Source organism: Eretmochelys imbricata, chromosome 2 (assembly GCF_965152235.1).
Source record: "Eretmochelys imbricata isolate rEreImb1 chromosome 2, rEreImb1.hap1, whole genome shotgun sequence".
NCBI lineage: Eukaryota > Metazoa > Chordata > Testudines > Cheloniidae > Eretmochelys > Eretmochelys imbricata.
Window position 1 is genome coordinate 255,461,245 of NC_135573.1, and position 12,895 is coordinate 255,474,139.

General features: G+C 40.2%; 1 protein-coding gene across 1 annotated transcript in view; it reads left to right on the plus strand.

Moving 5' to 3' along the window:
- EXOG (exo/endonuclease G) overlaps positions 1-12,895 on the plus strand; it is a 33,604-nt gene that overhangs the window by 4,503 nt on the left and 16,206 nt on the right. The window contains exons 4-5 of the mRNA XM_077808409.1: positions 1,185-1,261; positions 5,804-5,918. Of these exons, the coding sequence (XP_077664535.1) occupies positions 1,185-1,261; positions 5,804-5,918 (192 nt within the window). The remainder of the gene's footprint in view (positions 1-1,184; positions 1,262-5,803; positions 5,919-12,895) is intronic.

The window sequence follows — 12,895 nt, forward strand, 5'->3', positions numbered from 1 at the left end:
TTAATGCACTAGTCATTTTACTTATAGTGGAAGGGTCACTGATGGATTTTGTCTGTTATTCCAGCTATTTCAACATGTTTAGCAGCTTGTACAATGAAGCCCAGGACTAAAATAGGGTTAGATATGCTAACTGGAATATTTCACAGTTTGCACAACCGCTACCTGTACTAAGCGTTGTTCTAAATATTGCTGCCAGATCCTTACCTTCTGTGAATAAGGAGAATCTGAAAAAGCACTTAAAATGAAATAAAATAATAAGATGCAGGATAAGAGCCTGAGATTTTACTTTCATGTTTTTTCACGTATGTGTAAATGTATAGGACCAGAAGAAGGCCAAGGTTACTTCTTCTCTGGATTCAGAGTAGCAGCCATGTTAGTCTGTATTCGCAAAAAGAAAAGGAGTACTAGTGGCACCTTAGAGACTAACCAATTTATTTGAGCATAAGCTTTCTTGAGCTACAGCTCACTTCATCCGAGCTCATGAAAGCTTATGCTCAAATAAATTGGTTAGTCTCTAAGGTGCCACTAGTACTCCTTTTCTTTCTTCTCTGGAATTACTTGGGCCTCAATCCTGAAATGTTTGTGCACCTTCTTAACTCTACTCACAATTTGTGAAGTTAAACAGGTGCATAAACCTTTGCAGGATCAGGGCCTTGCTGACCATTCCACCATCTGCACCCTGTATATTTTTAAAATTGTAAAATGTTGGTAATGTAAAACCTTTCCTGCCAAGTAAAGGCAAAAACGTATTGAACCAATCTGGGAAATAAGAACTGTAAGTGCAAATTTCCCTCCCCTCCAGAAAAGGCAGCCAGCTACTCCCAAACTAATTACAAACTAATGACCCTTTAATATTAATTCCATACTGTCATTCAATATTATGCTTAAATATTATTTTGTTTGCTGGCTCCAAAAATGGATACACTTCTGAAAGTTTCTGTAGAATGATAGATGGGCCTGAGCTGCAAAGATCATATCCCAATTTTCCATCTCTACTTCCGCCCCAGTACTTCGGCGGTGCTCTGATATAGGATTTTGATTTTACCCATTATGTAAATAATGTCCAGCTCTGAAGTTTGGCTCTAGATATGGGTTCTGATTCCAAACTCTCCTAAAGTTTGGCTTCGTTTTCAGCCTATCTCAATAACATTTCAATAACATGGCACCATTTTTTCTTTATATAGCAAGCTATGGCTGAAACATTTTACCTGTCCAACATTGTGCCCCAGAATTACAAGAATAATGCTGGATTCTGGAACAGGTAAGATGTTACTTTTTTATGGATTAAGTGTAAGATGAAGACTAAGTTTAAGTCAGTGGTAAAACACTAATAATATCTTACATATATATAGCAAAGGATTTCTAAGCACTTTTCAAGCCATGTGCAAGAATACTGCATGCTACATATTGCAGCCTCCTCCAAGAGGAAAGGCAGTGCCAAGAACAATATGCAATCATTTTGGTGCATTATCCAATAGAAACTATAGGAGGGATTTAGTTAGGTGAATATAATTATTTATCCTAGGGGTTAACATCAGGAGCCAAGCTGGGTTGGAATGCCAAGAGATCAGAATTGAGAGACAAACTGGAGGGCAGGGATCAAGAGTCAGGTCAGCTGTGCAACCCAATCCTTCAGGGCTTGGTTAGCCACCTGAAGGCAGGTGGCCCATTCAGGTGAGTCTAGTGATTCTGGGCTGCTGGGTCCATTCCTCTCACAGGGGGCCCACTCCTGTGGGTTACAGAGATCTGTACAAGCTGTCAAGACCGGGGTGTGGGTGGCCTGGCCTTGGGATTAATGTCAGGCACAGGCCAAGGGGCCAGGAGCCAATTACCAGGAATCAGGCCAGGTTGGAATACCAGGAGATTAGAATTCAGAGACAAACCAGAGGGCAGGAACCAGGAGGCAGTTACCAAGATTCAGGCTGAGTCAGGATACCAGGAGGTCAGGAACAGGTAAATGCCAGATCAACAGTCTGTGTCAGGGTGAAGCCCAGTTGTAGGTGGTGTTAGATGTTTGGCTGTGTGTGTGCTCCCTCTGTGCTGTCCCAGCTCTGCGCAGACATTTGGCACAGCAGACCTCGAGCGAACTGCCCAACGACCACAAGATATGTTAAGGTATGAAGGCACCCAGCCAGGTTATTGCGAACAAAGAATGGTCCTAGCTCCCTGGATCAATGTCTACAGTTACACTAGCACATGTATGCCCATGACAATGGACACAGCTCAATCAGTGGCGGGACTTTCCACTGCCCCCTAGGCTGGCCCAAAACACTCCCCCTGAGACTCCGTTTTATACATCAGTACGAACAAGTTACGTATTGCCCCTCTGATGTAGTTACCACCCACCTTCTGACGTAGCCCGTTACCACCCATCACCTTGTACCTGTTGTTTTGATCAAAACATCTCTATCCATCGTGTTGTTATCCTGACCTTATCTTTAAGATGGATCAACATATTCCTGCTATCTTTGGGGAATGTGCTGGTATCAGGGTGTTCTGGTACCACCCTTCTGGAATGTGTTTGCATGCATGGCCTGTGCCTAGCGCTTCTTTGGAATGTGTGTTTCTGCAACATTAAGCCTGTTCTTGCCAGATTCTGTGCGCAGGTCCTGCCTTTTACTCACAACTTAACTTTGCTTTATTGCAGCAAAGCTTTGACCACTACTTTAGTTTAGGCCTCATACCACATCTCTAATATAAGGGCTTATGTTTCAGGCCCTCTTCCTACTACAAGAGGGACAATTTCCTTTTTTCTCCTCTGGCTTAAGTAGGGGCTGTGGCCCAATCAGGAGACTTGGAGCTCTCCCAGTCAGAGCATAGGGGAGTGGCTTATGTCCCAGTTGGGCTTCTTCAACCCTGGTCCCAGCTGCTGTCTGAAAGCTGCCAGGGGGAAGACTGGAGTATGACTTTCCCCCACCACTCCCACAGCTACAGGTTTGAGACCTGCAAGGCCTGACAGGAGTACACGCATCCAAGTAACAACCAGCCAAAATCTTCCTTTGTGAAGACTGGTAGCATCACAGCTTTGAGGTGATGGAACTGGATGATGTCTATTAACTGTTCATATTGGCTCTTTTCCTTTGTTCTTTTGAGGTGAAAACTAATTAATAACTAAAACAAACATTGATTCTGTACTTGTGTGGGACTCAACATCTTTTAAGGCTCAGAAATCAAAGGGAGTGATGAATTTTACAAGGCTCAATCAAGGAGAGGATAATAAAATAATGTAAAATATTACAATTAAAAATCTAGCATAGGAAATGATTCATCATTCTTGCAAACGCTGCTTCTGCTTTTGCAAGAATATATATAAAAGCATATGAGGCATTCAGTAAGGTTATATGATTTCATGGATAAATAATGCAGTATAGCATTTTAAGAGAGATTCTATTGTTTTAATGCCTCAGGAATTTGGGCATAAGTTTTCACTGATGCTAAAGCTAGGCACGTGCCGGTTTAGGGTCAGGAGCTTCTTTCAGTTGAGAACTCTGGCTAATCAGGAGATCATGGGGAGAGCCTGAAAATTGCATCGGGCATCTACAGCCCCAAGGTCTTAGCCTACTAAGTAGAATTAAATATCACTGTTACCACTCCCCTCCTCCCCCAGTGCCATGCCCTCCGCAATTTAAAGGAATAAAACTACTGTGTTGTTTATTCAGTTCATATTGCCATTAAGCTTTCTATATGATGCAATTTTAAGGATGAAATGTACTATGTCTCTAGCTTTTGTTTTCTTCTACCTTGTCAGGGTTCCTTCCCCACTCTGAACTCTAGGGTACAGATGAAAGACCCCCCTAAGCTTATTCTTACCAGCTTAAGTTAAAAACTTCCCCAAGGTACAAACTTTGCCTTGTCCTTGAACAATATGCTGCCACCACCAAGCGTTTTAAACAAAGAACACTGAAAGAGCCCACTTGGAAACGTCTTCCCCCAAAATATCCCCCCAAGCCCTACACAACCCCTTTCCTGGGAGGGCTTGAGAATAATATCCAAACCAATTTGTTACAAAATCATCAAAGACCCAAACCCCTGGATCTTGGAACAATGGAAAAATCAGTCAGGTTCTTAAAAGAAGGATTTTATTAAAAAAAAGAAAAGAAAGAAAGGTAAAAATCATCTCTGTAAAATCAGGATGGAAAATACTTTACAGGGTATTCAGATTCAAAGCACAGAGGATCCCTCTCTGGGCAAAACCTTAAAGTTACAGAAAACAGGAATAAACCTCCCTCTTAACACAGGGAAAATTCACATAAAACAAAAGATAAACTAATCCACCTTGCCTGGCTTATCTATACTGGTTACAATATTGGAGACTTGAATTAGGATGGGTTGGAGAAGATGGATTTCTGTCTGACCTCTCTCAGTCCCAAGAGAGAACAACCACATAAACAAAGAGCACAAAACAAAAGCCTTCCTTCCCCCAAGATTTGAAAGTATCTTGTCCCCTTATTGGTCCTTTGGGTCAGGTGCCAACCAGGTTAGCTGAGCTTCTTAACCCTTTACAGGTAACAGGATGTTGCGTCTGGCCAGGAGGGATTTTATAGCACTGTATACAGAAAGGTGGTTACTCTTCCCTTTGTATTTATGAATACCCCTTCCTGGCTTCACTTCTCTTTTCCTTTCTTCTCTTTTATAATTGATTATTTCTAGTGTTGTCTTTCAGTGTTTGTATTCTTTTTTCATTTTCTCCCCTCAATATCCTTATATCTCTCTCTCTCTTTCTTACATTTTATCTGCCACTTCTATATTTTCTGTATCTCCTTACTTCTCCCCACCAAAAAATCTCTCTCAATACCATGCTGCTTTTCTAATTTATCCCATCAGTTTCTTCCTCTCTCTCTCTCTCCCAACCCAACTATATGAAATAACTGTTTGTACGTTGGACTATGTCAAAGTTGACTAAAGTGAGACTTGCAAACCAAATGTGAGACACCTCCTCTCTCCTCTCCTGTAGGGGTCCCTACAGTGATCATTTTGATGTAAGCAGCTGCTGTGACCTGTAGGAACCATATAAAGAGTGGCTATAATCAGTTCCCTTTTCTGAAAACTAGGCATGACTTGGCAAGCTGTTCACATGGACAAACTTTTCATGTTCCCAACTAAATTCACTAAGTATTTTTCTGAACCACAAAAATATGCAGTAACCAATGATACCTTTCCTAAAGGCAGTGTTACATTGTTCCTAATCAGTTTCACACAGAAGAGCAAGAAGGGGCTTGGAGACTGCCATTGGCATCAGTGCATGTGAGAGAATGCCTGGAACACTTGCAATTTGACATTTAAGATTCTAAAAAATGCAGCTTAAAAAATTCTCTAATTATATATTTTACAAAAATATTTGGCAGTATGTTGAAGGACCATAATTCCTCTAAAACATGGAGGAGCAAACAAAAAATAATATAAAAAAGCCGTTTGAAATGAGATCGGATGCAGCCCCCCCCCCCCCGAAATTCTTATTTACTGAAAGTGATCAAGAACTCAGTAGTGGAAATGATTGGGGAATTTGAGTTTTGAGGGAATGTGATGAAACTGCTGATCTGAGGTCTCAAATGTGTGCAGAAAATGCATGACCAATTGTAAATTAACCAATGGTTGGTGAATGAAGGAGATGGGACAACAACAACTTCAACTTATGCATGCATTTACCCATTTTTGGCATGCAGTTTAGGCCCATATTTTTGAAAATGCACCCCAAAAGTGTCTGAGAGTAGTTTGTCTTGCCCTCTATGTTCTAGGCATATTTTTTTTAAAAAAATTAAAGTTTACCCACTGGCATTCCTTGACGTGAGGGATATCTTTGCAGAATGGAAATGTATTGTCGGGAGCTGACAGAGAGATTTGAGGATGTTTGGATAGTTTCTGGACCTTTGACCTTGCCTCAGACAGGGGATGATGGAAAGAAAAGAGTTACCTATCAGGTAGGTACCTGTGCTGCTGTTATACACTAAATTGAATGTCACAGTTAACAGTATCTTTACATAAAACAGAAGCAAATAAACATAGTTGTCTTGCAGGTTGGTTAAAACAAAGTTAAACTCCTTTGTAGTATTTGCAAAATGTTGGAATAGACATTTGCACTATTGTAGCTTGCCTGCACTCTGAAATCGTGCTGCAGTAAATTCTGTTATAAAATCCTTCATTTTGTTCATGTAATAGTGGGCATTTAAATGCCTCTTTATAAAGCTGTATTAAAACTGTACTTAGTGCTTCTATACTGCAAGATAACTGCTAGGTAGAGGGCCAGTGGGGTTTGCTGAGGTATATGTATCTATTTAATCATATATTTATATATTCTTTAAAATTACACATCTCTGAACCATCAGAATGCTAACACAGTGTGGGTTTTCAAAGCCACCGAAGGGTTTTGGGTGCCCTGTTGCCATTCATTTTAACAGCAATTAGTTGTCCAAATCCCTTCGCCAGCATTTAAAATCTGAGCCGTAAAGCCTGATCTAAAAATCAGTGAAGTCAACTGAAAGGCTCCAGCTGAGTTCGGTAGGCTTTGGGTGCAGCCTTATCACTGTAATCTTTGTCCTCCCTCCCTGTTGCCCTTTATTTTTTATTACACCCATTGATGTGTAAAATGTTCATTGTAATTTTGGACAAGGTTTTCAGAAGTTATTGCATTACAAGCCAAGAGACCAAGAAATGCTGTTGAGTTGACTGATAGCCTCCCCCCACCTCTTTGCTTGACCAACTGCTCTTATTCTTAAAGGTAAGTATGTGTGTAAGTTCTTGTAGGAGCTGTTCAAAGCAGGGACTATCTTTGACTGTGCAGCACCTAGCATGATGGGGCCTTAATCCTGCCTAAGGTCTTTGGGTGCTAGCATAATGCAAATTAATAATTCATAATTTTCATCTTCAGAAATAAAGATTTACAACCTTTAATCAACGCAATATGCTTGTGAGGTAGGTAATTGTTGTCCTCATTTTACAAATGGAGAAACTGAGAGTGGTTAAATGACTTGACCAAGGCCACACAGCAAGTCAGCAGCAAAGCTAGGATTACAATGTTCTGGAGTCCAGGCTTGTGCTTAGCCCACTAGACTTTGCTTCACTTTGATTATCATGATCTTTTAGTTTCAATTGTTTATCCTTTAAAAAAGATTATTATCTTGGATTACAAAGAATTAACAATCAACTGGAATCCAGAGGATGGACCCTAAGAATATTTTAAAAATGACAGTGATTTTCCAGCAAGCTGTAGAATTGTTTAGCGTCTAGCAGTTGTTTCCACTATGTTGAATTTTAGTCAGCATTTTCTAAATTGTGTTGTTGGAGGAACAATGTCTCCTCCCAGTACATAGAAAAGGAAGAGTATATTTAAAAATAACACTCTAACTCTGGCTAGCAGTTTTGAAATGTTAATTTTAGTACTCCACAGGTAAAAATAAGACCAGTGTTTGTATCTTACTGCCTTTATTAAAAGTAACTTGATACCAACATACTATACTTGAATAATACAGTAGCACAGTGTGTCCCTGTGGCTTTGATTACCGTATAATTTTGTTCTAGTCTGGTGCCAAGATATCTTCATCATCCCTGGGTTTGAAGACAACTCACGTCTTTTATGAATGTTGTATCAGTTTTGGTCTTAATACAAGCTATGAAGTGAAGTTCGATCTTATATGAGTCTGGGATAGGAAATGGCAAAGTGATGGTCACATTTATAAACCCTCTGTAGTAAATTACCTTTTTCCAGAATGAGGTACAGTGGATAGATTCCTTTGCAACTTAACACTTTGTCATGAATTTTTTTATTATATTCCCAAACTAGCATATATTTAGTTTGAGGGTGGGAGTAATTTAATTAGTTTTACTATTTGAATGATTTCAACTTAAAATCTTTAATTATGTATATGCATGATTGTTTATTTTAGCTGGTGTTTTGAATGTGTTTGTGAATTTTAGAAAGAATCACTATTAAATTTCACGAAAAAGGAAAGGGGATAGAAAATAACAGAAAACAAGCTAAATTTCAGCCTAATGTGGTTATAATGTGGCTATAGTTCTACTGCTTCTAAAGGTTGTTTAAAGGAACATGCAGTCTTTTCAACTCGCAACCACTCAACTGTGTATTTGTTTGGTTATTTGCAGTAGCATGAATGCTAGATGCTTGTTGGTGCCTGATTCTCTTTGAAATTTGAGAAGGGACTCATAGACTCTTAATAGGAAGAACTTGCTATTTGCAAATGTGCTTTGTAGCATATGGATAAAGCCACTTGTGTTCAGGTGCTTTTAAAGGGTTCATTCCCTTATTGTAAATAAAATAGACACTGAAAATACCTAAAATTGCCCAGTTTTTGTCATTTTGAATATTGTTTGCAGTAGAGACTCTTCTGATCTCACTAGGAGTTTGTCCCTTGGGGAGCAAGACTTTGGAGTGTAGGAATTTTTTATTCACCAGTAAAAACTAATTCTCTCTCCTAAAACAGGGGGCATAATTTGCCAAATCACACATAAAAGTTCATTAAAAATAAATATCTAGAGTGAAATCTGGCCCCTGTGAAGTCAGTGGGAGTTTTGCCATTGACTTCATAGGCCAGGATTTCACCCCTTCAGCCAGGAACCCAAAGAATTTGCTACTGAGCAAGAACTGGCGGGTACCCTTTTAGCCATCTTTTGGTAGTGACCTGTGTTGTGTTCAGACCAGTGACCTAGAAATGGAAGGTTCAGTAATCCACAACCAGCCTCTAATCTCATTGTTTGTTTGATGTGGATGACATGGGAAAGTATCACTCATTTGAAGTTGTTGTTTAAAGAGAGAAACTGTAGTGTAGATTCAAGCACTGAAATTACATACCAAGGATCTAACAATGTAAATTCTACAGCTGGGCTACTCATATCTTTATGCTCCTCCACTGTTTTCTTTTGTGAAACAAAAGATGTGTAAGTACTAAAATGTGCATGTGTGCATTAATCTATTTACTGGTCCACTCTTCAGTCTGTGTTTTCTTGTTCTTGGCTATTCAAATGGTGAAATATAGACCCACTGATGGCAAGGCTGGTGATTTTCTCATCATGGATATCCCCAAAACATTATTTTTAGATCACTTTAGAGCAGTGGTTCCAAAACTTAATTCGTGGCTTGTTCAGGGTAAGCCCCTGGCAGGCCACGAGACACTTTGTTTACCTGAGCGTCCTCAGGTACGGCCGCTCGCAGCTCCCAGTGACCATGGTTCGCCGTTCCCGACCAATGGGAGCTGCAGGAAGCAGCGCGGGCTGGGCCATCGCTTCCCGCAGCTCCCACTGGCCGGTAATGGTGAACCGCGGCCACTGGGAGCTGCAAGCAGCCGTACCTGCTGACACTCCATGTAAACAAAGTATCTTGTGGCCTGCCAGGGGCTTACCCTAAACAAGCCTCGAACCAAGTTTGGAAACCACTGCTATAGAGAAAAGTCAGAGCAGCAGCCATGGCATTGTTCCCAGTTCCTGCTTGGACTGCTGTACCATTTGTTGTTTAATTCCAGAAAGGGAATTAACCTCAAATTCCTTATATGCCGATGTTGTTCTATCTGTTGGCTGAACTTGCTGTATCCCAAGATAAATTCTGTCAGCTCATCTGCCTCCAGTAGAGGCTTTTATTGCGAAGGATAGATTGATGATTGTGCTTGGTATTTGAGAGATACATTTGCAGAATATATATAGATATATAAAAAATGTAAAATAGAATGCCAACAGGAAGAATCTGTTCTGTGTCACTGGAGAGGCAGATGCAGGTTTTTCATCTTTGTCCAGAGCAAATCAAAATGACATTGTCTTCTTTTATATATTACTATTCTCCAGCGAACGTCAGTTTAGTGATTTTCCTCTGTTGGCAGATTGTTGATTTTAAATGAGACTTATACCGTAATTTTATTGCATCACACTCCTCTCTCCACCCTTCGCTCACAATGAAATGATACTAAATCATAACAAACTTTTTCAGAAATTGTTGTAAAAAGAAAGCACAATTGAGATCTTGTTTATTTCAGAGAAGACATTTTGCTTGACACTTTTTTTAACAAAGTATTTAATAATTACTGGAAGTATTTATCTTTTAATGTTTAAAGATGTTGATTTAATGGAATTAATACTTTTTCCTAACACAAGACAGAAATAAACAATATGAGATGGGGTGCACACCAATAACTGAGGGGTGGGTGGTTAAAACCCTAACAGCACCTTTTCAAGTGTGTGATGGTGATGTAAAGATGACTGAAGACCTTCTCAAAGGTTTTTATTAATCTCTTTAATCTAGATATTACAAGGGAAAAGAACCTGCAACACAGAAGGAAGCAAACTTTGGTGCCATTATTAGCACTTCAGATATGCTGAGTACTATAGAGACAGGTAGCAGACACAGTTTCTACCCCAAAAGGTGTAGAAAGGGCCAGGATCTCAGAATCTAAGGGCCAGGATCTCAGCTTAAATGTGCATAGCTCCCTCAGCCGCTAAATTTGGACAAGATGAATAAATGAAAATAATTTAAACACTGCGGAGGTAAAAAGGAAGACAGAGGTTACACAATAGGCTTATGTGGTTGCTTTCATTTAGCAATGCACGCATCTGGAAGGCTAGCTGTGGTTGGTTTTTTTTTTTAAACATATTAAAGTTATTATAGGGGAAGTTGTAGTGACTGCTATATTTAGATTACCTAACACCGAATGAGGCACAATTTCTCTGGAAAAAATAATATGTGATCATTTATTAAAGACTGTATTATACTCTATATGTACAAGGAGGCTGACTTATGTAGAGCTGATTCAGAAATTTTCAACAAAACGTTTTTTTATTGGAAAATTATTTGTCAAAACTGAGCTGTAGCTCCCCCCCACCGCCCGTACCAATGCTTATTTAATTATACCAAGTGGAACCACTCCAATTGGAGAGATTGAGAAAGAGACCAGCTCTATAGTCCCGGGGTTCGGCCACTCATCTGGGATGTGGGAGACCCAGGTACCTAGTCTGAACCAAGCTATTGGCTATTCCGAAGTGGGTTTCTCTCTCCCTCAACCTTAACATTTTTTTAGCATAGTTCTTCTGCATGTGATATCTTTTCTGTATTACTCAGGAAAAACAAATGCTGAATACGTTATAAGCAAAATAAAAAGAGCCCTTGGAACAGGACCGCATTCAAACTCCTCACTCCTTCATAATGCCATGTGACAGAGCCCTATCAACTAGGGAAACTAGGGCTATAAGAACAGAATTAATGCTCTAATAGGGCCAATAGCAACACGAGTACAAAAGGACAATGGGACTGGAATGGAGAGCATAAGCGATGTTCAGGGCACTCAAGGCCAGGAGAAAATGCACTAACAGCAAGGAGGATTCCAGAAAGCCTGTTTCTATAAGGAATCCTGGATCAAATTATGATAAAGCCCTACTGAGTTAATTCTGGGGTAATATCAATAGGAATGATGTTATCTAAAGCAAGACATCTAATGGACCTGGTCAGCATAGTCTTTGAAGTTATCAGTAAAGCAAATCAAGTGTCTTTCTCTGAGGCACTGGACCAGAGGAGGCCGTAGGCTGACTCTAGAGCAAGAGGGAGGATGTGTCTGAAGATTCAGGGGACGGCATTGCAGATGATTTGGAGATTTAACTGACCACTTAATTTTGCTATTCCTGGACCTTGATGGCAGTGTAGACTTAGGTAGCAGGAGAGTTGACTCTGTTTCCAAGAGATACTGGATTACGGATTTCCTGCTACCCCACAGTTGTTATATAGAGAGAGCTTCAAAACACACATACCCAGGGAAGGGTTACTGTAGTGCAGATGACAGGTTTCAGAGTAGCAGCCGTGTTAGTCTGTTTCACAAAAAGAAAAGGAGTACTTGTGGCACCTTAGAGACTAACAAATTTATTTGAGCATAGGCTTTCGTGAGCTACAGCTCACTTCATTGGATGCATTTCCACTGCATGCATCCGATGAAGTGAGCTGTAGCTCACAAAAGCTTGTGCTCAAATAAATGTATTAGTCTCTAAGGTGCCACAAGTACTCCTTTTCTGAAGTGCAGATGAAATTTCTGTAGTTATTGTTTTAATGTATTTGACAATATTGCCTGATGCAGGGAAAGTGTACAGGACTGGTTAATGCGTATTGGCAGCTAAGTCCTGATGGAATTTGATTTTTATTGACCATGTCCTGCAGAAATCTCGGGTAATTGCCAACTCAGAGCTGGAGCTCCCTGTAATGAAAGCCCACTGCCTTTCGCTAATTTTGTTTACGGTGGTTTTGCATTTTCTCATCACTAGATGGCACAGTGCAACTTTTCAGACATCATGATTGCTTTTTGTGCTTGCTTATTACTACCTTATTGGAAGAGACTTGCTTTCTCTTCTTGAATTCACTGGGCAGCTGTAGCCCTTTTAATTGGGTTGGATGTAGAATAAAAATACAGTAAAGCTTGTGTTGAAATCTACAAGTACGTATCCTTTTAAAAAGCTAGCAGAGGGTTCTGTTGTATCTTTAAAGCGCAGCCTGTATTGGGGCTAGTGTGAAGGTGCTTTGTGCCTGTGGGAGTCCTGAGAGGCATTGTTCCTAAAACAGGCCCTCAGAAATGCAGCGGGTGCAGTGTCTGCTGGATGCTGCTGGGGAGAGGCAGGGCTAGCACTGACATTACTGCTACCCAGGACCGGCCCTTTGGTTTCCTGATTTGTGCTGTTATGCCCAGTCCTCACATTGGGCAGGTCCTTATGCAGGAGTTGGGTAACCTTGCTTACACAGTACAAGAATGATTTTTCCATTATATGTTGAGAAATTTGTAAGCTGTTGTTATTTGGGAAATGCAAGATATATATTTTCTTCGGCTTTTTAATTTAACTCCTGTCCCTGCCCCTCTCTGTCCTGTTTAAAAAAAGAAAAGGAGGACTTGTGGCACCTTAGAGACTAACCAATTTATGTGAGCAT